General features: G+C 45.9%; 1 protein-coding gene across 1 annotated transcript in view; it reads left to right on the top strand.

The window, feature by feature from the left end:
* GPC4 (glypican 4) overlaps positions 1-27094 on the top strand; it is a 67621-nt gene that overhangs the window by 19023 nt on the left and 21504 nt on the right. The window contains exons 2-3 of the mRNA XM_065846383.2: positions 11386-11544; positions 25051-25442. Of these exons, the coding sequence (XP_065702455.1) occupies positions 11386-11544; positions 25051-25442 (551 nt within the window). The remainder of the gene's footprint in view (positions 1-11385; positions 11545-25050; positions 25443-27094) is intronic.

The following is a 27094-nucleotide window of genomic DNA, read 5'->3' as shown; positions in this document are numbered from 1 at the left end:
ATTTAACCCCTCCCCCCTTTCTCTTTTCATCTGCACCCTTCATTCACATCTTCCTTCCTGATTAAGAGCTAATCAGTGAAGATAGATGAGTCCGGGAGCGTTGTAGCCCTTGGGACCGTGTGGCTCTGGCAGGTCAGGAGCCGGGAGGCACCGCGGGGTCACCGTCACCGCCGCGGCGGAGGCTGGCTGAGCCGCGCTCCAGTGCACGGAGGAATGCGGTAACAGGATTTAAAGGAAACGTGCAGAACTAACGAGGATTAAGGCTAATTGTCTGCCCCATTCCTTCGAGGGGCAGCAGGATGTGGCCATGTGGGGAGCAACCCCGTTCTTCAAGGGGAAGGTCTTGTAGTTGGGGGTCTATTCGTTGGGGGACTTGGGGGGGTTTAGTTGGCTTGGTTGCTGTATGGAGAAATGGAGAATAGTGAATTGCAAAGAGGGAAAAAGAAAAAAAAGAAGTCCTTCCATAAAGACTTCAAGGCTGTTGGAGCAAATATTTCTCTAGGTGGTGGGAAACTTCCTACAAGTGAGTGATTTTCACCATGCCTGGGCTCTGTTTTTGCTGGTGTTGCACAACTGTTGCTTTGTACAGGGAGCTGACGTCCCTGACCTGCTGAATGCTCGTCCTGGGGCTGAGCTACGGCTGGTAGGAGGCCTTTTGTTGGAGGACTTTGTGTACCAGTGAGCTTGAGAAATAGTGTGTACTTTGGGGACCTTGCCTCTCCTTGCAGGTCAGGCTGGTTTCTTAGGTCTTGCAGAAGGGCCATGGTGTTTATCCCTTGGCTTGAATAACAGGGGTCTTGGGGAGTGAAGGCACTTGGAGTTGGTCCTCAGTGAGCCAGAGTGATGTGAAACACTGGCTGGAGCTGCCCATACGCTAAGTGGGACCTGAGGGTGCTGGGTGGCCAGACTAAAAACAATAATGACATTGTGTTTCTGTGTTTTGGGGAAGATTTGTCTCTGCCTGCAAGGAAGTGAAGTTTGCGTGTGGCCCAAACAGAGGATGGGGGGACAATGCCCTTTGGTGCCCTGGGTACCAGCAGGACCCTCTGGGCTGGCAGCACCCTGGCAAGGGCAGGTGGGACTCGGGCATGGGTTATGCAGAGGCAGGAGAGAGTGTCTGACTTCCTGGCATGACTCAACTCTTAGCTTATAACTGGACTTCGCTATACCTGAACTCTTAAAGCTTTCCATCTTTTCTTGTTTATAGTTTCAATTACCAGCAGTCATAATTCCTGCCCTAAAAAAAAAAAAAAAACCCAACAAGCAATATTCTTGCAAATTGAGAAAATGGAGTATTTCTCCTCGGTGCAGAAACTGTAGCTCAGTTTTACTCCCACCCCGAAGGAGGACCCTGGGGACAGGTGGCACTGGGTGCTGTGGTGTGGGTGGCTGGTGGCACACAGGGCAGCAGGAGGAAGGAGAGGAGTCGGTACTCTGGTCCAAAGTCTGAGCTGCCTTTGCAGGGTGGGAAGTAAACCCTGCCCTTGGCAGCTGCTTGGAGTTGCATGGGTTTTTCTGTCAAAGCAAGGGGAGCGCAAAAGTAAACCTTCTGTCCATGTCACCTAGGACTTCTGAGTGGCCCTGGCTGGTCCTGGCTCTCTGCTGAGCCCCTGCATGCTGCTTGCTGTCCTCCCTGCCCAAGCCACCCAAGGCAGGGTGAAGGAGCGTGTCCTTATGGATGAAAAACATCCCTCTGCCAATTTCCAGATATTGGTGTGTTTGTACACTGCCTTTCAATGAAATTGTTTGCAGCTTGGTGTTTTGGTTTGGTTGATTTTTCCCCCTTTCCTTCCCTTCAGTGTGAAGTTGGTCTCGGAAGTGCAGCAGGTTCCTCAGTGCCTATTTTGGATCCCACAATAGGGAATTAATCTCTCTGGAAGTTAATTAACATGTCTTGTGTTCCAATTTGTAGAATACTGTTTGTAGGAAGCCCAGGGTGTTTTTTTTAAAATTTTTATTTTAAGTCGAAAACAGGAAATTGTGGCTAAATTTCACGAGCTTTGTTTCTTATTTAAGGAATTGAAAACATCTTTAGGTTTTGGGCCTTTTTAAAATTTTTGTTGGGCTCATAGCTGCCAGTTCAGGTGCCTTTAGTACTTTTATTCCTGTTGGTGCCTTTTTAACAGGTGGCAATGGTAGCTTTGTGTGATGGTGCATGCTTGTTATTGTTTTTGCAAACAGGAAGACTTCACTTCTGTGAAGCCCCTGTGTAGCTGGAGACATTGGAAAGGTGACATGTTTGGAGAGTTGACAGCATGGACATGGTACCAACACATCAGGACCACTGCGGTCCTTGCCTTGAAATGTGCTGGTGCCACCATTTGGGATTATTGCAGCTTTCCATGGTTGTGCAGCTCTCGGCTGGGGAGACCTTTATCAGACAGAGTGACTCCATGAAGCCAAATAAACCAAATAAACCACGATACGCAGAATCACTGGGGCTGCAAGACCTCAAAACATTGCTGAAGCTTTCGAGGTTCATCTACTGCCAAATCTGGGACTTGCCAGCAGATGACCGATCCGCTGGCACGAGTAGGTGAGCCTGGGTGCATCTCACAAGAAACTACTGTGCGGCTCTGAAACGTGTTTTTGTGCATTGACGCTGGAATTGGCCGAGTTCGAAAAGGAAAAATGGGGGTTGGGGGGAATACTGGAGAAGTGTTTGCCTGCCTGTGTGTGGTGCCTTCCCGAGCCCGTGAGCATCCCGGGGGGTGCCCGGTGCGGGGTCTGGGCAGCGCATGGGGATGCGGACTGGAAGTGGAAAAGGAAAATCTTGTTAAGAAGGAGAAATATTACAGGTCGAACGGCTGTGTTTGTGGCAGAATCCGTATTGGTTAGAGCTGCTTTTTTGGCAAATAGCCCCAAACTTTATGGGGAAGGAAAAAAAGAAAGAAAGAAAGAAAGAAAAAACGCCTTGAAAACAAACATACAAACTAACAACAAACAGGCAGGGTTTTTGGATTTGTTTTGCCCTCTTAATGGGGAATTCGAGGGAATAAATGAGAAGTCTCACAAAGAAAGTGTCTCCAAGCCAGATCTCTTCTATTTACTGTTCCTTGTGTCCGATACTTCAGTAATTCTGTGTATCTGCTGTTTCCAATGGATTCTCTCTTTTTATTTTTTGTACTTGGGTTTTTTATTGGGTTATTCTTGTAAAATCTACCGGATTCTGTTGAATTGTGAAGCCTGATCACCGGCTATGTGCAGGAGGATTTTTGTTTGTTTTTTAATTGACTTAAATGTTTACATATACCCAGAATTACTGTCTTCAAGTGTTAGGCTTTCCAGCTGCTTTTTGGTGGCCAATGGAGGGACATGGGCACTACCTGTCTCAGCTGTCCCAGCAATGGGTCTCTTACACACCTTGTCTGTCCGTCTTCCTCACCAAGGAAGTGGAAAAGAACAAAGATGATTTTCAGCACAACTTGTCCGTTGTGTAACACCTCCCACTTAAGGCAGGTAGGCAGAGACATGTTATGAAAACTGTTTCACGCCTAAAGAATTCAGTGGTAATAAGGAGAATTTGCATTTCCCAAGTTCTCACTCAGCAATGTCAAGTAGGGTTTTTTGGGTTTGTTTTTTAATTAAGAAACAACACTTGGTTTTCATTGAAGGTTGCTATCTTAGCTAGAGCCAGGGAGAATCCTCTTGTTAGCCAGAGCTATTTTACTCTCCAGGCTTGCTTAAATAATAAGTTTAATTATGTAGTATTTTTTTTTCCTTGCGTTATTTGTATATTCAGGTCTTTGTGTGGTTTCTTTCTCTTTTGATGTTTGTAGAAATGCATTATCTTCATCTGTCTGGTTTGTGTTTGGTGTGCCACTAATTGACTCAATATCCTGTTTGTTGGAATGAAAGCGTGCTCTATCATGGCGCATTTTTCCAGGGTGTAAAAACTCACAGTATTTGGGCCACCCTGTTGGGAAGGAAATTGTTGGTTGCACTGTGGAAATGAAACAGCGATGGTATTTTTTTTTCCCTCAAGTGAGTAGGTTTTTAACTTTAAACGGACTCTTAAAACCCTGCTGAAGGTGAGATCCTGCCTACTTCTCGCTTGGATGTCACCTGCAAAGCGCACAGTCCTGGGCTCAGATGTGCTGTAGAGAGTTTTGAGGTTCTTGGGGGTGTCCACCTGAACCTCTCCATTGCCCAAGCTCAACATGAGAACTGGGCAGGAGGGGACCTTGGTTGACCTTGATGCTTCTCCAGGGTGCCCTGGAGAGGGGAAAGGAGGTCTTTGTCTTCTCTTTGGGGCTCAAAAGCTGTGTTAAGAGTGTGGGAAGGGCTCTCCTGATCTGCCCCTGCTCTGGAGGGATGTCCCAAAATCACTCTGGTTGGCCTCAATGGACCGTTTGCCCAGACTTGGTCCTTCAGGGACGTGGCTCTGTCATCAGCCCAAAGAGGAGCTTTGTTGTAGTAATTTGGACTTGGACGGGTGGAAGGCAAGAGCTCTTTTTGTGTCCTAAGTTGCTCTTTCCAGTAGAAAATTAAGGTTCCTAATGTGCGTTTGGCTTAATGTACACACATGGATATAAATCTCTCTTGTTCCCTTCGGTCCCTGACCCTCTTGGCACTAAATTTGGGAACCTGGAGCTGTCAACAAAGCAAAATGGAAAAGTAGAAGCCAGACAGACCTTGGTTGTGTATGGTATTTTAAGTAACTGTAGGTACGCGCTATGGAAATAATTAGGATTATTTGTTGTGTTGAAGGGAGGTATGTCACTGAGGTATTGTGTGCGCTGGCGTTCCCCGCGCCTGCAAGATGGATTAGCAGCTGAGTTAACAGATGCAGTAAAGCTCGACTGAAAATAGTTCACTGTTGTTAAGCATAGGTGAAAGGGCTTTGGTGTATGTATCAAAGAGTGTATTTTGACTGCTTGACAAGTTTGCAAAAAGAAAAAAAATAATCAGTATTATAAGCTTTCTCTGAGAGTCTGGGGAATTTTCTGTACCGTTAGAGTGATCGGCAAAAAACTGAAACGCACATTGATTAATAACCTAAGTGGAAGCACAGGGGAAACAAGTGGCTTCAACGTTAATAAGGCAAATAAACCATTTATATAAAACGGTTGCTAATTGAATGGGGTGTTAAATATGCTGCATGCTGGCACACGCTGCCAAATTGCGGTACTTCCATAATCCTACCAGTCAGCTTTGGGAGCTGACTGCGAGTGAGGTTGTCTTCTGGGCTAAAAGCACCCAGGGGGCTGGAAAAAAGGGGTGCAGGTGGGGACGTGTGTCCGTTATGGTTGAATCCAGGACCAGGGCTTCTGTGGCTGGAGGACGATGCTGGTTGCCAGTCTCCACAATGAGGACCTGGGTTTGGGTACATGAGGTGCTCGCTTTCTCTTCTGGTGCTTTTTGGGTTTGAGATCCCAATGGGAATTGCAAGTGTTTGAGGAGAGAAGAAAGGAAAGCTGGGTCTGGTTGCATGATGGTGGCCTTCAGGATGGGAAACGATTCATATTGGAAGTGGGGTGTGTAATCTTGTGTCTGGTGGTGGTAGATGTAGGGAGGAGGCTGCACAAAGCACTTCTGCTGGAAGCGTGCAGTTGAAATAGTGGTTTGGGCTGGGATCATCGAAGGAGGTGCAGCTCCGAATGTCCCAGCTCGGTTTGAGCTGCCTGACCAAAGGGTACCAGCAGTGCTGGATTGTTTGCAGGATGCGAGCTTAGAAACTTCTCTGTTGCCCTTGGTGGTGGCATCACCTCCATTAGCAGGACTTCAAGGCTGTTTTGCACGTCTTCCTTCCTGGCACGTCACCATCTCCCCAGTAAGATAAACACAAGTCCCACAGCAGCACCCCTTTAAAGCAAGCAGAGAGGACTGACCGCTTGGTGAAAAAGCAGCTCTCTGGTAAGAGCCATCAACTGAAAATTCAAGTTTGCCACTTATGCCCAGCAAAAAACACGTGTTTTAGCAGCGTGTGTGTAGGACAGCCTGGGGAGAGGCAGTAAGGTCACTTTTTTTCCCTCGCTTTGGTGTTTGCAGCTTAGTGTCATTTCACCTGGAAATATTTATATGCCAAGATGCTATCAGCATTTCAGTAGTGCTCTTCATTAGCAAATATCTATAAGCAGTACGAGCAGTGATTAGAGTGACCCAGCCCTGCCTTGGGGTACAGGGACTGTTGTGGCTGTGGGTTGTGACAAGAGCCCATAGGAGTTATGGCAACACCGTTGCAGATGGGTGAGAGCTCATGGGCCACTCCTGCGGGTGCTGAGCATCCCCAGCTCTTTTTGTAGCCAGGAAAACAGCAGGTTTGGGTATTTTTGGGTACAATTAAAGTTGGTCGGGTTGGGTGGATGGTTCGCCAGCCTTGTCTGTCTCAATGACTCCGCCGGAGTCGATCACAAGCTCGTGCTTTTCTTTCTTCTTCTCACCCCTTATTAACGTGGGGCCGGAGCAGCGGAGCTGCGCTCAAGAGTGATGCTAGTGTTTCTTGTCATCTTTGTTGGGGGTTTTGTAAAGCCTCGGTAGCATGTCAATTATATATGATGGGTGGGAGCCTTATATTCTGTGATAATTAGAAGGCAAGTCTAGTGTGAAATCGGATTAGAGCCCAGCATTACAGTCCAGGATTCTTTTGGTAGTTGGTTCAGAGGAAGTCATAAAGCTCTTTAAAGATGACACAAGCCGATGTGTGCTGGGGGGAAGAGGCAGAGCAGAGCGCGAGGCCGAAATGGTGCCCCCGCTCACCCTCCCGTTCTTCTCCAGCCCAGCTTACCCCAGCCTGTTTTCTCACGTGGGAGCAAAGTCCAACAGTAACATCTCAGACCATAAACTGCTTTTGGCTGGTTCACCAAGCTGCAATGAAGGGCTGGACTGTGTGCGGGAGTGTCTTAAAGGAATTACCACCCGCCCCCCTCGCCTCCTAGCAAACCACTCCTGAAAGTTCAGCTAATTCTGCAGCTCCAAGTATGAACTTGGTCCAGGTGAGGAGAAGCAGGCTGGGAAGGCATGTTAGACATCCAGAAACAACACTTTGAGAAGGTCTTGGAAAATTGTTTGGTGAAGGGAACTGCTTGTCAAGATCTTGGAGCCCCCTAGTTTGTGCTGCACACTTACTCCTTTGATGAAAACTTGTTTTCCAACACATTGCAAAACAGTTACTTGATTTGGAAGAAACTCTGTGTGCCTGGAGTCTGCTAAATGTGGTGTTTCTGTAATGGTTTAAATCATAAGTTTGCAAGATTACCTTTCTGAGCACATTTCCTTGGATGTACAGATGGTAACATCGTGTACCATTGCATTTCTATCTTTAAACCACCACCTCCGTTCCCCAGAGGTGTGCTGCTAACTAGCCAAAGAGCAAGCTTCTTTTGTAATTTTGTCCCTTATTTCTCTCTCTACATCCGTATGTAATATAAAATAAAGTCTTGCTGCAACGGTCCATGGGAAAGATCTATTGCAAATCCAGGACTAGCTGCAGCAATGGTGTGCATATGTGGTAGATATTTGGAGTCTTTCTTTGCTACTTAAGCTCTTTTTGCCATGCAGCTCCCAACGTGATGATTGCATGCTCTGCCAAACAATTCAATAAAAAACCTGACTTGAAAGGAAGCTGTGGCAGAGTTTTATTTTTTTGCTGTCCTCCCATGGTGATAAATTACAAAAGCTGCTGAGTCTTTGACACTCAACAGTAGATGAAGAGTTGCCTTGTATGGGCATTGTTTGATGAGTTTTAGCTTGTGAAATAATTATTGCCGAATGGGTCCTCTACAGCGAGTGCACACCATGAGTGTTCTTTGCATAACATACATAAACATTAGATCTATGTTTAAGTGTGCCTAAATACTTACACTTTTCACTCGTTTTCCTTAGAGGAGTTCACTGCCAGCTGGAAAGATGAAGAGTGTTGTCTTTGCTCTTCTCTCTAGGTTGGTGTTTTCTGTGTGTGTAACTGGTCCGTGCTCACATGGGCAGCTGGCAGTGCCTGCTTTCCATCTTCATCCCTCTGCATGCCATGTTTGTACCATTGTTGTGTTTTGAAGCTGTTGTCTGATAACGCTGTGCTTCAGGCTCTGTCTGTGGAGGTGTAAGCAGTTTCCAACACGGCAGCTGCTTGCTGAAGAGCCCTGTGATGGATCCACCGCCCAAGCAGGCAGTGGGATGCTGGGATGTTGCGTTGTTCTCCCTGCGAATTCAGGTGTGGGATGAGTCCCGTGGATGGATACCGAACGGATCGGCTCTGCCAGCTGACTGAAAATGGAGGCTAAACATGAGATTTCTTGGTAACTGTGTCAGTGCCTGTTGCTTTGCTCAAGTGAGGATATACTCTCAGCGATGTGGAGATGTTAAGGACAACTTTCCTCATGGGGAAACAGGGGCCCCCAGTGTCTTCCAGTGACTTTCTATTGGTATCTCCTACTGTGGTGTAAGAAAACTGCAAGAAAGGCAGCTCACAGCCCTAAACCTTTTTATTTGGTGGTTGTTTTTGTTTGTTTGGTGGTTAGTTTGTTTGGTTTTGTTTTAATGCTGGGTAATACAGTGCATCCTTCTACGATTGGACTGAGTAGCCAGAGGTCCTCAGCCCCAGACAGAGCTAATTCTTGATCACAAGCCAAGACCACATAGTGCTGACATGACTGAGAAATATCTTCCATAATTAGATTGCTTGGTCGTTCATTTTTGAATGTCTGAGTTGCATTTTGGAGCGTAATTTCTTAATGATCAACCAACTGGGTCCTTTTCAAGCTTGATTTACTATCAGTAGTGTTCTCCTTGCTTGGCTTTCCATGTGCATTCCAAGGAGGCACTGTGCAAATCTGGGATGAGGGGAATCAAAGAAAAATTATTTTACTATGTAATGTTAGGGGAGTGGTAACTTTAGCTTAAAAGTATAAATAGATACAAAAATATTACTTGCTTTCGTGAAATACATTGGACTTTTATTTTTTTATCATAAATAAATTGTAGTAGTTGTTAAAAGCACCATTTTAGGGTTCCAAGTGCATCTCTGGACAATTTCAGGAGCATCTTCAAAGTATAACTAGGAAAAGAAATCCCACTATCAGTAGGTTTGAATTTGCCAAGTAAGGTAGGGCTTTACCCCTCCAACACAAAAGAATGGTGAGTACGTGTGTTGTAACCACCAAACACAGGCATGGAAAATGGTACTGAAATCATGAAGTGTGTCTGAGGTAAAATATTTCTAACATACTCCTTTTCCATAAGAAATTTTGAAAAAAACACAACTGTTTCAAGACTTTAGAAATTGTTTTGATGCCACAGAACTGTCGCTCTAGCTGTGATTATCATTTCACCACTGTTTGTTTCATGTTGTGTCAAAGAGCCTTAGTCCTGTATTGGAAGCAGAGCAAAGAGATTCAAAGTGAAATAGAGCAGTAGCACTTGGACACTTTAATTTTTTCAGACACTTTCTCCTCGTAGAGGAGTCCTCAGGTGTGCTCTGGGGTGGGCAGGATCCAAAAATCCTGGACGTGCCTATTTCTGTCTTTTAAATAACTTATCAAGCTAAATGGAGCTGCATCCCTCGGTGCTTGCACCACTAATGCTGCTTCTCTGAGATGCAAAGAAACAGGCTGCGTGGAAGAAAACTGTGTCTGTAAGGAGACAGCAAGATTTTGCTGTGTTTTCTGAAGGCTGTGCCTAAGCTGTGCTGCTTCTCATAACAGACTTTGAGCTTTCTGTAACTCTAAAGCAGCGGATGGTCTTGTGCAATAAATTAGCTGTGGCAGCATTATCTGTCGGTCAAGGTCTCTCTCTCATGCCAGGGAAAACAAACAAACCCTGTAGTGCAAAATGAAAGTAGATTTAGGAGAGGAGGTTCTTGGGAATTATTTATTATTATATATAGATAAATATTTATATCTTTTTAAAAATGGTTTTAAAGTGTCTGATAGGAGAGATACTAACATTTCTGGGCAAGAAAGTGATGCAAAGGTTCAATAGCTGGGCAAATGACGTTGTTACGAGATCTTACACAAGGCGGGCAGAGCAGCAACCGCTTGTATTAGTCACAGGCAGGCTGTGTTTTGCACCATGCAAAACCTGCTTTTTCTCTAGACCGCATTTGATGCTCCAGCGGGTAGGATGGCTCTTCAGTAAGTGCGTGGTTCCCGGCCCGTTGTGAAGAGGGGGGCTGAGAAGACCTTTGTAGCTCTTGACGTGAGTTGCTGAGTCTCTGAACCTCTGGTTGGAGGTTGTTGGTTGCTTCCAGGGTGTGAGCAGGTAGGGAAGAGCCTTTGCTGCTCCATCCGCTTCCTTGGGATGAAGGATAAGGTTTGGCAAGGGGGTGTGAAATAGGAGAAAAGGCAGCAGCTTACATGTAGACTCTGTCTTTTGAAATACCATCTGACTTGGAAGGATGATTTTCTCATCATTAACTGCTTGTTTTGATCATATCTTGAGCATTGACAAATATTTGCACAATTTGCTCAAGTTTGAACCACTTTAACATCAACAAAGCTGCCTGTGATGGTGCTGTGTTGTGGGACCTGTTGTAGAACCTGGGGCTGAGGGTTCCTATGAAAAGAATTTGTCTTGGGCATGAAACTCACCAGCAGCATTTTACTGGTGGTGCTAGACAAGGTCAGCTTCATCCTACATTGCAATGAGATGCTCTCAAAGCAGATTATATGGGGTCAGGCCCTGTGTCCAGATTGTATGTGAAATTTTGAAATGGAGCTATGGTAGATACTGAAGCACTTTGCTTGCTCTGACCGAGCTAAATTGAGCCAGGTGACTTTTAGGAGAGAGTTTTCTTTCAGGGTGAAGGAAGAAGAATCTGTTTGAATTCTCCAAAAACAAACACTGAATTTTTCCCAGGATGATATCAGAAAGCTGTAAAACTAGGAGTTGGTAAATACAAAGCTTTTTCATGAGCTCTTGCGTAGAACAAGTTGATTTTAATATCGCAGGTAATGTACTTCTGAGAGAGATTATTTCTCCTGCGATAGCTGGAGGTGAGGTGGTGTAGAAAAAAGGATTTATCTGTACCAAAAGAACCATTCCATTGATACTGTGTTGTGTATTAACTGAATGAATTAGAAGTAATTAAAATTCTCAGCAAAATCTTTGTGGAAGATAACATAGTGTATACAGGTCAATCTGCTGGTTCTTCAAATTACACTGTGCAAGATGAGTATCTGTTTATTCCATTTATTAAGGGAATAAATAAGACACTTTTTAATGTTCTTGCAGAAAGGTAAGGCAGGGTATTCACATGTGTTGCTCTAAAGTTCCTCTATAGAATCAGGTTTTCTTAGGCCAGATGCTGGTCCTGCATTTGCAGCGAGGGAGGGTCTCCTTGGGAGGAGGTGATGCTGCAGGTCCTCGCACCCCCCTGCCTTGCAAGCCAGCGTCTTTGTCCTTGCATAGAGAATCCTTTTAACTTGGGATGTTTTCTTCTCTGCTTTTCAGGTGACCACTTGAAAGTCTGCTCGCAAGGCTACACTTGCTGCTCTCAAGAGATGGAGGAGAAGTACAGTCAGCAAAGTAAACACGACTTCAGAAATGCTGTTGTAGAGCTTAGCAATCACTTACAAACCATGTTTAGTTCCCGATACAAGAAGTTTGACGGTAAGTGCAGAGACCTTGAACTTTCTCTTCTTGGGATAAAATGTAAAAAATCCCCATCCTGTTGTTCTCTATGAAGTTGTTCTACTCTGCCTCCCCCTTTACTGGGGAAGTTCATGACTCCTGGCTTGTCTTGCAATCCAGTGAAAGAGAAATATTTGCTGATTATGACTGCTTTTTTCCCAAAGAGAGAGATCTATCTTTCTGATTAATCTTGTCAAATAACCATTTTGCTCTTAATGTAAGATTACAGTTAGTTTTGTTGGTACTTCCTTGCAGTGCATGTAATTGTAACATGGACATCTTGTAGGCCTGATCAACAAAAGTCCTGATCTTTCCCAGTGTGTGATGAACAGACAGGATTTGTATCCATCTCACTTAGCCTTTAGGACTAACTAGAGCGACAGATAAATAGGGAGCTGGTTCTGTTTCGAGGCCGAGGGTTCAAGTGTGATGCAAGTTCAGGAGCAAAATGAACAAAGTCTCTGCTGAGTTGCCATCGCTCGAGAGACTCTAACTGCTGACTGACAAGCAGATGACTGGTCTTGGCATTGCCCTTGGATCTGCAGTGGTGCCTTGTCAGCCTGCATCTCCACAGGGCACACCAGGCTCATGGGAGCTGCAGGAAGGAATTCCCAGAGGTATCTGACACACACCCTTCCAGCGTTGCCCACCGCTCCTTTGAGAAGGCCTTGGTACATCCGTCTTGCAAACAGCTGCAGCCGATGCCACGGCATGGGGCACAGCACCGGTCTGAGGTCTGAGCAGCGTCTCTTGGTTGTGCTGCCGAGCTCCTGGCTGTGGCAGATCCCACGGGATCTGCAGGCACTCTGTGCTCCCGGTCACTGCAGCCCCTGGGCTTGGGCATCAGGCTCCTGCCTGGGTTGCCCCATTGGCTGGGGAAGCGAGGTGATACGCATGTGCACATGGAAGTAACTGGAGAGTAAAGTGGACTGGGTTGTTGAGGCTTTTGTTCTGCTTGTACATCATCATCATCACCACCTGGTAGTAGAGAGCAATTCCACTGCACAGCTCCTCTAGGCCTTTTTCTCCTGTGTTTGGTCACTGATTCAACGTGGATTTTCTACTGATATCCTGAAGTCTGTGCCTTGAACCTCCCAGGAACTTCCTCTACTTTACTGCAGCAGGTAGTAGCCCCTTTCTTTCAAGAGGTATTGGCACTCAGGTGAGCAAAAAAGTCCCTGGGTATGAAATTGCAGTGAGTCAAAATGGAATTACGTAATCATCTTGATAGCATCTAAATCAACTAGCTAAATATTTCCCTCTTAACCTCTGTTGTCTCTACCTGCTGGTACACTAAGGGGTAATAGAGAGAGAACCAAAGTGTCTAGACTTGCAAGCTTATTAAATGCAGAACAAGAGACTTAATGAAATCCAGCCCATAGATAAGCTCTTTCAAAGAGACCAGAGGAACTTCACCTTAGATGAACGACGAAGTTTTTTGAAATGCTGCATTGAAAACAAAGAGGATGCACAGTTCGCTGTGTTCCCTGACGTGGTGCAGACGTATTGCAAGGTGTGTCTGCCCGTTCGTGGGATGAGAGATGGCTGCAGGGCTGCTCGATGGCGGGGGCTATTAAGCTAAGCTGAGCTGGATACCTGTCAAAGCACAAAGCTTCAGAATGGGTGAGCTTTTACAGGGAGCTCTGTAGGAGCTGTTTTGTTTGTGCTCTGTGGTTTTCCCATCAGCCCCTCGCAGTGTGCCCTGTGCTGGTCTCATCCTGATCCTAGCCCTGGGAGTCCTGGACAGGCAAATCTGGATGGGGATGGGGTGATCCTGGTGCTGGAAGCTGGGTTCGCTGTGCCCAGCCTATCCCTGAGGGGTGTTTCTCTGCCCTGTACGAAACTAATGAAGGAGAATTAGCAACCTTCTCAGCAAAGCCTAATGGCCACGTCTTTGAACATTTGCAAATATCAGATCTCAATCTTCACTTGCTGCAGACAAAGCTGATGTAGGGTTTTTTATTTTCTTTTTATTTTTAATCTTACCTGGGGTGGAAGCAGAGATTAACTCATTACCGTCCTGCATCATTTACCTCTTGGAAGACTTTTAACCGTGATGCCTCTTTCCTTCCAGCCCCGTCACCTGGTGGCACCCCTGTCCAGCAGCACTCTTGCTGTGGCTGGGGCAGGCTGGGGAGTCTCCTCTCTGAGGTTTTCAGACCCCCCTGCAAACAGTTTGGAGTGCCATGCCCGATAGTTTTGTTGATTTGTTTCTAAGAGCCTCCTACTGAGTGACAGGCTGATTTGTGGTGCGGTTATTTCCTTCCTTCAGTCCTGGTGCTTGGTCATTGGGTCGGCTGTGGTCTGTTCTACCTTGCAGCTTTGAGTTTTCCTTGTCCAGTGTAATTGTTCCCATTTTTTTTGGTGTAATGTGCCCAGTCATGAGGAGAGGGAGATGATCAAGACCCAGGTTTGAAAAGCATGTGATCCCTTCCCGAGCTCTTCCTTTGCGTGGGTCCATGCTCTGATCTTAGCGTTTGCAGCTCTGTAGAGCTTCCTCATTGCTCGTAGCTAAATCTGTTCAGATGAAAATAAAGCAGACACAAAATGAGCTGCGCACCGTCCTCTGTTTAAGGAGAAATGCTCTGTGCTACAGCTGTGGAAGGACTGAGTAGAGTTATTGCAGAAACTGAATTCACTTCACTTAGCTTGTCTCCCAGCAAGGCAAAGGAACGCTCCTCCTGCAGGGCGGCACATCCCTGTGGTGCGAACAGCTCAAGGAGCAAACCGTGTCCTCCAGCTCTTTCAGAATTGTAGTTGCGTGTTCTCTGGCTGCTAATCTCTCAGCCTTGACATTCAGGTCCCGGAGGAGAGGCAGACCAGTGCTGTCTCTGTTATGTGCTTGACCTTTGCAGCAGTTGCCGCTGCGAAAGGACAGTCGAAGTGGTGGCACATCCCTTGGATGGAGGCTGGGGTGCCCCGTGGCTTTCGCATCAGCTGTTGCTGGAGCGCTGTGTGCTGTTGGAACTGTTGCCAGAATTGCTCTGATCCGACACCAAAGCCATACAGAAATGGATTATCTCCTCTTAATCGGGAGCATGGAACAAGCTGCTGATTATCTGTCCCCAAAGGGCTGGCCAGAAGTCATTTGGGCTCCTAATGTGTAATGTGACCGCGTCAGATCCTCCTGTGCACGTTTGGTTTGCGGACACTGGGGGAAGACTAGAGCTTGGGAGTCCTGTCTAAACATTTGCTTACTGTACAGCTATGTGTGCTCCTGGGGGTCTGTCCTGTTGTGATTTAAACCACTAGCCCAATCCCAGTGTGGCAATGAGGTGTATATTTTCAGCAGTAAGGGAAATGCTTTTTAAATAAAATAAAAAATACCTTGGGACTTGTTGGATACCCCATTGCTAGATGTTTTTAGAGGTGAAGATTTGCTGTTTTTTCTGGCATACGTGTTCTCAGATTACACGTTTATTCAGAAATTAGTGAATGGGATTTTCTGGCCATGTAAGCATCTCCCTCCATGATAATGACAGCCATGGGAAAACCACAAAGGTGCGTGACTGTGATGACATCTCATGCCACAGAAGCATCTACAGCAGTCAGGGAGTGGAGTGTTTAAAATCTACTTTTGCCGTGTCTCATCTTCACTAGTTAGTGCCCTTGCCTTCCCTCTGCAAGGAATGAATAACATTAATAGGATTAATGGTGACATTAAGACTGCGTAAATGGTTGGTCCCATTTATTAAACTCCAGCTTTCACCTCTCTTGCCCTTTTGGGCTGAAGTTTTTCCACACCAGGGTCTGTACCAGCCAAGTAGTGCTTTGGGGAAATTGCTCAGCTGTTCTGAGGAATTAGAGCAGGGACAGGACATAGCCCATAACTCTTCCTCAGCGTTTCCGCTGTTCTGTTGCTTCCTAGATAGGATGTTCTTAGTTTTTTCTGATTTAGGGGCTGCTGAGCTGCCCTGTGGGGCTGAGTCCAACAAGTGACTGTTTCTTCCCCTTCCCCTGCATTTAACAAGCACTTTTGCTGTTGCACTTAAACCATGTTTTGTCCTTTTCTTCTGCACCCTCTGGATGGAAGTGAACATGGGATGGTCTGTCCCCAGACTGGGCTGGCAGGAGGTTTGATGTTCCCAGTGCCCAAGAGAAAGAAGGATTTTTACAATGTGGTACAGCCTGAACCAGCATCTGGGAAGCTATTAAATGTTAGAGAGTCGCGTTTCTGATCTGTTCCCCCAACTTGTCCATTATTGTTTAGGATAAAACAAATACAGAAGTGTAAAACAAAACCCTTTTGGGACAATGAGTGGAAAGAAACTGAACTCAGGGCAGCTGGAGCTGGCCAAGGGTCCCTGAGACCTGGATGCATGAATAACTTCCAATGACTGGGTTGTGGCTGAGTTTGAGTGGCTAGTCTGGGGGGACATTGGTCAAATACTTTCCAAACTGCTGAAACTGAGGAAACCTCCCCCTGTAATCTCATTTCTGAATTTAGATTTTGTTGTTTAGATACCCCTTGCCTTCCAGTCACTATCTCCAGGTAGGAGTTAGCAGGCATGTGTGCTGGGACAGGGGGATGCGTGGCTGAGAAATAGTAATAACCAGGAATGATGCAGGAGGGACAAGGGAAAGCTTTCTGTGGTCTCCGCTGCTCTGGGCTGTGCGGAGGCAAACAGTGAAAGACGAGCCCCGCAGGTGCCCAGCCCACCGGTCCTATAGTTAGAACCTGGCAGACCATGGGGACGCTCTGCCTTACCGAAATAACTGCCCTTTGGGGACCTTCATCTCTCATTAACTCTTTTATTGGAAGCTGCCTGCGGGAGTGGAGTCCCAGGGCCTCATCCTTCTTGTGTGCCAGAGTCCCCAGGCACCCAGGACTGTGGGGAGAGTCCTGTCTGCTGGAGCTCTGGGTGTTGTGACACATCAGGAGTGCTGAGAGTAGAGACCTGGTTGGACCTTCAATGCCTGCTGGGCCAGAGCTATGTGGTATCTGCGCATCTGAATAAATCTGTGCAATGGAGAGAGCTCTACCATTACAACCCGTCCTCCAGTGTGTGAGCTGATGATGACTGCATCGTTAACATACAAATAATACAGTGGTTTTGTCTGTCTGCTGCCACTTGTCTTTAGATGAAGACGCAGCCTTGTTCTTCTCTCTTCAACCTTATACCAAACCTTATACCAACCAGGGCAGAAAACAGTGGGAAGGTCCCTCCAATTTTACAGTATAAGCAGTTGCTGAGAGCCAGTCCTTTAGACTTGGTTTCAGACCTGTTGAGGATAGAGTGATTTATGAGAAGCAGGAGGGAGCAACCACTAACACACTTCTTTTAGAAAATCTCACTTGTGGGGTTTTGTTTTTGCTTTCCCACTCACTGCAGCAATAATCAAACAAATTGTCTGCTGTCTGTACACTGGAAGTTTGTTTTTTGTTTTTGTTTTAACTGGTTCCTCTCCATCTGGAGATTTTTAAGGAGGTGCATGAACCACTTTGGTTTTAGTGTTGTGTGTTGAGAAAGGTGATGGTTTTCTGACAATGGGGGACCAGACCTCTGTTTTGGGAGCCTCAGAAAGATCCTGATGTCAAGTCATCCCAGAAGGAGGAGATCTCAAAGTGGGCAAGGCTCCTGTCCTGTAGGCTGGGGTGGCGGGGGGGAAGAGAGACTAGATTTTGTAATTGAGTGAAGGCTTCAGTACTGGGCAAAACCACTTTGGGTATGGGCTTGGAGGGATCAAACAGTCTTCTGCATCTCATGTCCAAGTAGTTCTGCTCTTAAGCTCACAAACAAACTGGTTTTGCCCTTTTGGTTTTTTTCCCAAAGCGAAGATGTGGGCAGCACGCCTTATACTTGGCTACAGGAAACGTGCAGGGTGCTCTCTGGTTACTAATTGCTGTCAGCCAGTCAATGAGCTATTGCTTGTGTGTTTAAAATTAACTCTCTCTTCCTTCTACCTGCACAAAGAAGCCACCTAGCCTATGCATGGACTTCCATCAGAGGGTCTTGGGAGCTGCTCCTCTGGATGTCCTTTGAGTTGGTGGTGTTTTGGGGTCTCATGAAGGGCTTGGGAATGTGATATTGCACTAGTGCAGAGCTGGAGCTATTTTATAAGTGTTAAATGTACTGTAATGTATTAGAGTCCAGCTGTTTGCATGCTGGATGAACAAATAAGAGAAGTGGCCCTTGCTGGAAGAGCTCTCAGTGCAAATATAATGAGATGAGGGGAACTGAGGTAATAGGAACAATATAGCCACCCCCACCATTCAGCCTCACGAGTCCTCCTCAAGCTCTGCAACAGCTGTTGTAGGAAGGGAGGCTTGGAAAATACATATGTGTGAAATACCTTAGCCAGTGTCCCAGAAAGCTCCTCTGAGCAGGGCTGTGGAGGAGGCAACCTGAAAGAACTCGCTTTCAGATTTTGTGGGTGACGTTTGCTGTTTCAGGGTGGAAAGTTGGTGTGTTGCTACCAAACGGACCTCAATCAGCAGGCTAAAGCAGCTGGGAAATTGTAGTTGTGTTTGAAAGGCCAGTTGAGGTTGAGGAATGGGTGCAGTGAAAACTAGATGGGGTGGGGAGTGGAGGGAAGAGCAAGCAAATGGAGGGAAAAGAAGCAGCAGCAAGGGAGGTGTGTTGGGGAGCATGGCCATTGAGTCATGGTCATGAGGAGGAGGATGGAAGTGCTGGGGATGAAGGAGGAGATGGCAGCATGGGTGCAGCAGGGAGAAACCCACTATAGCTGGCCCAGAACGGGGTGTGTGAGCAGGGGCAGTCCCTGGAAGCGGGAATGAGGAGTCTGCGAAGTCTGGACTCGTCCTCCTGCGTGGGAAACGGCAGAGCGGGATGGACCAAGGGCATTTCTGCAGTTGCTGCTTTCCTAATTCGTGGGATGGCTGCTAGATGCAGCAGGATGTGATGTGCTGCTGTGTGGTTTTTGAATCACAGACGGCATTCTCCATCCTGTTTCTATCCCCCTCCTTCTTCATTGCTTCTTATTCCTTTAACGAGCTGGATCTTGGTGAGATGGCAATGGTGTCATGCTGTGTTTTAGCTTCTTCCCTGCTCTTCTGGGCTCCTGCCAGCCCCAGGGTGCAGATGAGGATTATGTTTTTGCGCCCTCAAGAAACAAGAAGTTCTAGGAATCCGTTTTTTTGGTGGTTGTTTTTTCTCCTGTGAGGCTGCAGCCCAGTTGTTATTGTCTTGAAGCCTTTTGCTAAACAAGCGAGGTTTGGGGAGATGATGATGTGCCTCCCAGCTGTCCAAGGCTCACGTGTTGGGGCCGTTGCTGTGACACTGGTGTGATTTAAGCCTGTACTACTTCAGACTCCGTGGAATAGTTCTTCCCATGTCAGTAAGTGCTAACACATGTTTGAAAACAGGACAGAGGAATGACTTGTGGATTTGCCCTGCCCTTCCTGAGTTCATATTCAATAAATATGTTAACACTATGTATTCATCGGTTTCTCAGCACTTCTGGAAAAAGGTTGTTAAGCTACGGTTTGTTTTTCCCTGGTGGAAATTACAAATGTGGTTTATGCAATAAAGGAAGTGAAGGTGTATTAAAAGTAATGAGGCACATTTAGGAAAAAAAAACCCATCTTTTTCCTTTGGAGTAGGTGGCATGGCTATGCATGGCTTCACCTTCGAGGTGAAAAGAGCTGTGAAACATGTGTCTCTTTTCCTCCCAGTTCCTTTTATTTGTCTGAAGTGAATTTTGCTCCACATGTTAGGAGCAGCTGCAGGGTGGAGTTTGCATCCACAGATGCACCGCTGCAAAGGGCTGGGACGGTGCCGGAGCCCTCGCTTGGGAATCCATCTCGCTGTTGTGGACATTTTATGAGTAAACTACTTTATGAGAAAATATAATTAATCTCTTTGTGGCGGTGTTCTCCTGTACGCACTCGAAAGCATAATTGTCTACACAGGCAAGCAAATTAAAGGTTTCGGTAAGACAGACGGTTCTTAATTAATCATAATCTGGACAACATGTTAAAAGTATACCTGAAAAGCTGGGTGGCTAATTATCTGAAACTAATTAATTGTGCCCATCAAAATTCAGCATGTTCTATGCCTGAGCCTGGTTTTATTCGTTTTTTTAAGGTGTGTTGAGTAATTGAATGTCTACCTGGTATCTGTTTGCATAGTTAATTTGGAAACCTCAAACAGAGTAAGGGCAGTTGAAAACACAGCTCTAAACTAAGCAAACCTTGTGCATGGGAAATATAGCATGTCCAGTGGCTTTTGGGAGAAGGGTGTGTGGTAGTTCTGGTCTCCTTTTGGAAGGACACCAGCACACCTGAATGTGGCCAACAAAAAGGCATCTGTAGAGAGCACGTTGGCTCAACAGCCTCGCCGAGCTCTTGGATAAGATTCTCTACCTTTTTTTACATGGCAGTTAAGGTTTTCTCTGCTCTAAAAAAATTGTGGTTTTTTCGTGTTGACCCCTGGGTTGCTCATGGTTTGACTCTTTGCAGTTGCTGGAAGAGGAGCGAGCAGGGTGCCGTGGAGCTGTGCTTCTCTCCAGGAAATTATTCTCTGAAATAAATGCATTTCATCCCTGAAGATCAGGAACATCAAGGCAAAACTTTGCGCTCCTAAGGTGGTCGGCTATGGCTTCAGCCCTGAGGAGTCCCTGCCCGGGGCACGGCTGGAGGGGCAGAGGGCGCTGGTGTTGGGTCCTGCCGAGGGCAGACGGTGTCAGTGGTGGCAGGAGGCAGCTCAGGCCAGACAGTTCTGCTGCTTCTTCTGTCACCAGCGTTTGTAGGGCAATTGCAGAGCTACCTGTGGGTGAAAGGGAACGTACCCCTTTGTATTTATCTTACTTTAAGGAGCTACCTTTGGTTTAGGTAGGACTGTGCCTGCTCTTAATATGTCTGATAATGTTAGCAGGAGGAATAGGGAAACGTTGCATCCCTTCTTACTTTAAAAAAAATATTTTCAGGTGAGACCTGTGAATCCAAGATCAAAAACAATATTAGGTACAAAAATCCAAGGAATGGATATATTGTCTGGAGGTGGAATTTGCTCTGTGCCTCACATTGGGTGGAGCGATTGTGTTTCTGTAAGTACCTAATGTATCTACAGTTTGGGAGAAAGATGGTTTTGAGTTATTCTGGCAGTGGGAACTGATGTCATGTGGAAGCACCTTGGGGAGGTGCGGTGCTCTCCTGTGCCGGGTTACCGGCAGGGCTGGTCTGCCCTCAAGCTGCAAATGGGTAATACATCTTATTACCTGAAAAAAAGGAAATTGCCGAGTAACTATGGTTATGTTTTCTCATTGTGCTCTTTTATGGAAAGGTTTGTTCAAAAGCAGAGACTTTTTTTTTTACCCCAGGACTCCTATTGCAGAGAAATACCAGGTAAGTTGCATCCAGTCTTTCTTACTGTTTCATGACATCTTTAGGTTTTCCTCAAGTATTGAGCACTGAAATTCTACCCTGAAATTAAAACATGTTAAAAGAATAAACAGAGCCCATAGCTGTAGATTGCCTGACTGCAGATTACAGCCTTTTTTATCTCTAAAAAATTAATTGCATTGGAAATGTCATCTTCCTTTGGATGTCGAAGTCTGTAGTGTCCACAGAATTTATTTTGCAATGCAGACAAATTTTAGACTTCCTTCTTGGCGTTAGGGAAGGTTTGGTGGCTCTGGTCCCACTCTGCAGCTCAGCCGTGCTCTGGGGACGGCAGCACTGGTGCCCTCGCCCCTGCGCTTGTCCTGAGCATCATCACCCCAAGTGATAAGATGACTTTACATCATCAGGGCTTAGATGAGATGGGTTGAAGCAGTAAAATGTGGACTTGCTTCTGTACCAGGTGGGACGAGAGCTGTCTGAACCACGTTAGCCCAGTGCCTTGTCTCATGGTCCATCCTCTGGCAGCTCCAGCATCTGCCTGTGAAGATTAAACAGAGCAAAGCGGTGATTTTTCTCTGCATAACCCAGACATCTCTCCACACTCTACTCTTAGCTAGGAGAACTAGGGACACCCTTAAGCCACGTGCTGCTCCTGCGGGTTAGTTCGCAAAGCCCTTCCCGGTGTTGTGTGTGCTTTTACCTGTTTGTCGACAGAGGGGCCAGCCCGTGTTCTGGGAGTTTAAACAAGATAACTGGTAGGGAAAAAGGAGCCCACCCTCCTTCAGGATAGAAGCGTCTGGTAGAGCACTGGTAAAGTATGATTTGTCGTCTGTGAAAAATGTTTGCGTTTGACAGCTTTTCACAGGAAGCCTGTCAGAGTGATAATTTAATGAGTACAGATTGCTTGCAACACAGCTGTAAAACGTGCTTTTACAGTGCTGTAAAATAAGCAACCGAGGCCTTTGTGTGTTTGCTTTGTTTGAGAACAAGTCAACTTCTAATACAAATGAAAGGTGGTCATTTATTTTACCCAGCAAACAGTCAAGATGTAAGAGAGGAACCTGCCATTTTTCTTCTTGTGGTGGCAAGGTTAATGCTGGGTTACATTGGTGTTTGCTAATCAGCTTGTTTCTGTGAAGGGGAGAATTAATATCTAATTAGATGTAGGGAGTTACTAGTCAGATTAGCATTTAAGTAATAAAAAGGACTTTTGGGCTTTCTTCTCTTCGTTGCAGACTTCTATGCCCATGATTTGCACAAAGAGGAGCTTAGTGTTCCTTGCTGTGCCCAAGCTGACTTCTTGAAGGAGAGACAGAAACTGAGCATGCGGACTTGTAGTACGCCAACAGCTAGAGTAAATAATATATATATGTATGTGTGCATGTATGTATATATATAAATAAAAATTTAATCCCTGCTGCTGACCAAGTTAGAGTGCTAATGCAACAGCTGTGCATTGTGCGGAGGAAGATGTCAGCTAGTTGTCCTGCATGTCCTGCCACTGGGTCCATCCTGCCTTGCAGGTGTGGGGCGACTCCATGCCCTTGGTACCATGCTCGGCATCCCTCTTGTGCACCTTCCCAACCGCATCCCTGCCCCAGGAGCCTCAGGGTGCCAGTGAGGCCACCCATGGGCCAAGCCAGTGACAGTCAGCAGGGTATCCCATCCGGCACGGTTTGGGATGCAGACGTGCTGGCAGGGATGCTTTGCGGGGTGGAAGCCTGGGTGCTGACTCCGGGCTGCAGATGCAGCCTCCTCAGTCCTCGTCCTCTTCTTATTTGGAAAGTGGCACTTGAGAAATGGGTATTTTCTACCTGTGAGAACACTGGCAGGTGCTTGAGCCAGACACAACAGCTTTGCATCGTACCTCCTTCAGCAGCATCGTGTTGGGGCTCTAGAAGTGGCTGGTTTTGGTGGAAAGTTTGCATTTCACTTATTTACGTTTCTTTTGGGCAAAGAAAAGCTGCTGGCTGGAAGACTGCAGGTGCACGGGTATCTGCTGCTAATTAGGTTGCAAATTTTTTTTGTTTTCAGGATAATTAATAAATATACCTGGTTGTAGCCCACATGAAAAACTACTGAGATGAAGTGCTCTAAAGCCTGGATACAGTTTATTGAATTCCCGCTTTAAAGTGTAACCAGTAAAATGAGTTTGGGCAGGAGAATAAATAGGTTATGGTAATATGGATGTATTAATTGAGATTACTTTCCTGGCTCAGAACATTGGTTTGGATTCCTAAAGACTGGTGGTTGGAACTATTTAATAGATTTTCCATCAATATAATTTCAAAATCTAATTCTTTTTGAAGAGCTTGCTGATGCCTGGCACAAAAATATTTGAATGAACAACTTATTTGGTGGTACTAAAAGGTCTGAGCAAAGGAAGGAAGTGAGCCTTCAAAATGATTAAGTGAATTAGAAATTAATATACACCAAGCTAATCTCTATAGTATAAACTCAACAGAAAAAAATCTTCCTGGAGAGGAAATGCCAGTCATGGGAACGAACGTGGAGGTTCCTGCTGATATTGGACAGAGGACACGTCGGGTGTTTGAAATCAATCTCTTCTTCCCTGGATCATTTCTCTTGTGCTCCTAAGAGGCTGCATTATATACAGCCATGTCAGGCACTGAGCCCCATGACTTTGTTTGTCAGGAACTCAAAGAATGTTTCAGTTTTTCCAGAAAATGTTTTCTGTGTTAGGCTTTGTTTGTACTGGAGCACTTTGAAGATGAAAATCTGAACTTCAGCATACTTTTAATACATTTTAACAAGGTTTAAATTCACACTGGGCCAAAATATTACCCCTCTACCCCAACAGCTTCTGGCTCTAAACATTACTCCTTTGAGGATTAAAAAAAAAACCCACAGAGGAATGTTTTATTAAAAAATATTTATTAAATATGAGTTACGGAAAAGCAGAGGTTGGGCTCCTCGATTGCTGGTGACATGCAAAAAATAAGATGCTTCCTTGCCTGCACTGTGCATGACGGTGGAGAGGCTGTGCAGTTGACTTAGTGGACCCTCTCCCTGTTTTTTAATTCTAATTTAACTCATCTACGCACAGTCTCCAAGGCAAAGGCTTTGCAGTAGGATGGTCTTTGCTTAGACCCAAGGCTTTGGTGGGATGGTCTTGATGGGGGATGTTCTTTAAGCTGACCTGGCAGATGCATCCAGTGTGCCAGGTGTCATCAGATCAGCTCGTTATCAGTGTCGGAGATGTATGTGGCACTGCCAAGATGTGGTGACAGCGCTTTGGCAGCGGCTGCCCTCTGGCACCGGGCTGTCTGCTGCTCTGGGAGGGTGAACCAAAGTGGAGGTCTGCTTTTCCAAAGTGGTGAAGCCCGAGGGCCCCTCTCCGGCTGCTGTCATCTGAGAAATCTCTTTGTTGTTCTTGTGCCAAGTGTTTAGCCCTTGGATTTTGAGCAAATTCTGGCTTAATTGTGTGAGAATTTTTTGTACTGCCAAAAATCTCTAAGTCCCAGTCTGCAATCAGGACCAATTAAGTGATTAGAGACAGGCCTTGCCCTGAGAGCTGACAAACTCACAAGACAGGAGAAAGAACCTGCAGGTAGATTTTTGGGTTTGTTTTTAAACTGTATTAAAACTTGCTAATTTTGAGTCTGGTTTATCATGACTTCAGAAAATGGATTGACAAGAACTGAAAAGACCCATTTGTGCAAAATGGCTGTTTAATGAAAGACCACTCATTTATTTTTGATTTTTTTTTTTTTAATAATCTTGTGCTTCGAAATGACTTCTTTTAAGATGGCTGAGTGGTAACATAAGAAATTGTGCTGGGTTGGCTGAGACAGGGTTAATTTTCACCGAAAGCTGAGGGGAACACAGCCAGGAGAGCTAACCCAAGCTAGCTTTTTTTTAATTCTCCCCTCATTTTGCTGGCTTTTGTCATGGTATTCCAGATGTGCATCAAAGCAGATTTCACTCATGCAAGCCTTCCGATCTGGAGAGAGGGCGACAGGGGTTGGTTTATGAAGAGAAAAATTTTGAGATAGAGAATTTGTTTGAAAGCTATTTGGGAGTCCTTTAACCTTCCCTTTCATTTTGGTTGATGGTCTCATTGCACTGAATTTTCCAGTTAAGCAATGGCAATGGTTGTAGAAGTGTGTGAACACAGAACCAAATGCCCGTATTTACCCTGTCTTCTTACTCTTTTCTAGAGTTCTTCAAAGAACTTCTGGAGAACGCAGAGAAGTCTCTGAACGACATGTTCGTGCGGACATACGGCCGTTTGTACATGCAGAACTCAGAGCTGTTCAAGGACCTCTTTGTGGAGCTGAAGCGGTACTACGTGGGTGGCAACGTCAACCTGGAGGAGATGCTCAACGACTTCTGGGCGCGCTTGCTGGAGCGCATGTTCCGGCTGGTCAACCCCCAGTACCACTTCACGGACGAGTACCTCGAGTGCGTCAGCAAGTACACCGAGCAGCTGAAGCCCTTCGGGGACGTGCCGCGGAAGCTCAAGCTGCAAGTGACACGAGCATTTGTGGCCGCCCGCACCTTTGCGCAGGGCCTCGCCGTCGCGAGGGACGTCGTGAGCAAAGTGTCCGCGGTGAGCTCCATCCCATGCTTATTCCAGCGTCCCGCAGACCCGTGATGGGTGGTAGCATCTTTCCCTGTTGTCCTGGCTGTATATTAAGGGTGTTGGTGGTAGTTCAGCACAGATGGGACCAAAGTCCGTCTATGTAGGCTAAGCTGTTGCGTCATAGAATCATGTTCTGGGGACACCACCATCCAGTGCTGCAGCCCAGCAGCAGGGACGTTCCTCAGATTGCTGTCCTCTTGTCTAGGAAACAGCAATGAGCAAGAAATTAGATACCTTCTGCAGTGGAAATAACCATGTTTGCTCATCTAATGGCTGTATCTTCTTAATATTGCCTTCAAATTACAGTGAGTCATGGATGCTCTGAGCATCTATTATGGAGCAGGTGATGATTTGCTCCTTGCTGCCAGGCACAGGAGAGGCTGAGCATGAGCAAACAGCACTTTTATGATAACAGTGAGCCGGAGCCATATGCACAAGGCAGGAGCCAGTTGTACTTGATGCCACACACGCAGCATGAGTTAGACCTCAGGCCTTTATGGTAAAGTTGCTTTTTTTGGGGTCAAACAGATGTGACATGTTGGTCACTTAAGTTTTTACTTCCCTCTTCTTATAAACCACTTTAGAGTAGTTTAAGTGGGGTGACTTTTTCTTTTGACATGAGATTTGTCTTTAATTTTAGTCTGAGTTCTATGATATAAGGAACAGGTGTAGTCAATAATCCCCTTAAAGTGGTTGTGTAAGATAGCAAATATTAGTGATTTCCTTTTAACAAACTCAGTTAATTTCCTGTGGGCTATAGAAGATTTAGTATAATCATTTAATCGGGCAGAGAAAGGTTTACTTTCTACCTGGTTGCAGAGTCATAAAACACCAGATTGAAAGGGCAGGCAGTAGTTTGAATGACCCGAAGTTCCAGGAAAGGGGAGAAAAAAAACCCAACCAAAACCAACCAAAAGAGCCAGAAAAGAGTAGCTGTTTGGATACTCTTAGAAGCAGAAAGCAATTTTGGAGGCAGCATAAGCAGCTTTGTTAAGTGAGATAATTATTCTGATTGCTTCGACTTGCAGGAATAGTATTAAAATAGTATCTCTCTAGAAAGAAAAAAAAAATCTGCTTCCATCTTTATTTTTCTTGAAGAGAAATGAGAAGAACAGCCTGTGATAAGCCTACATGTGTGTGATAGGGCAGAGGAGATATGAGCAAGGAAAGAGTTGCCGTACTAACATATCAGGGCTCTAGAAACAAGTTGTAAGTCAGCAGTGAGAGACTTAGGGTCCTTGGGACACCCCGAGTCCCCATTTAATAGTGATGACTCTTGCATGAGACGTGTCTGCGTGCTGCTGGTTGAGGATGGGTGTTGTGAAGCTCTGTGGGTGACACACGGGGTCCCTCTTATGAGACCATAAAATCCTCCAGCCTTGGGGTGGAGATGATGTGGGAGGAAGGGTTGGTGCTGGGTGAGGCCAAGCATCTTATCTCTGTACCAGGTCGCTGGCCAAGCCTGCCAACCTCTTGGTTGTGGTTTTGGATTTGGTGGCTTGTGTTTCTGGCCGTGTGGCAGATATTGTAGTCAGGGGATGGGGTTTTCACTGCTAGAGTGCAGATGAAGTATTTGGGGAGGGGTCCATCCGCTAAGCCCCAGCGTGGCTTTCGGGAAT

Source organism: Patagioenas fasciata, chromosome 11 (assembly GCF_037038585.1).
Source record: "Patagioenas fasciata isolate bPatFas1 chromosome 11, bPatFas1.hap1, whole genome shotgun sequence".
Taxonomy (NCBI): Eukaryota; Metazoa; Chordata; class Aves; order Columbiformes; family Columbidae; genus Patagioenas; species Patagioenas fasciata.
Note: the sequence above shows the minus strand (reverse complement) of the source record. Positions and strands in the feature narration are given on the sequence as shown.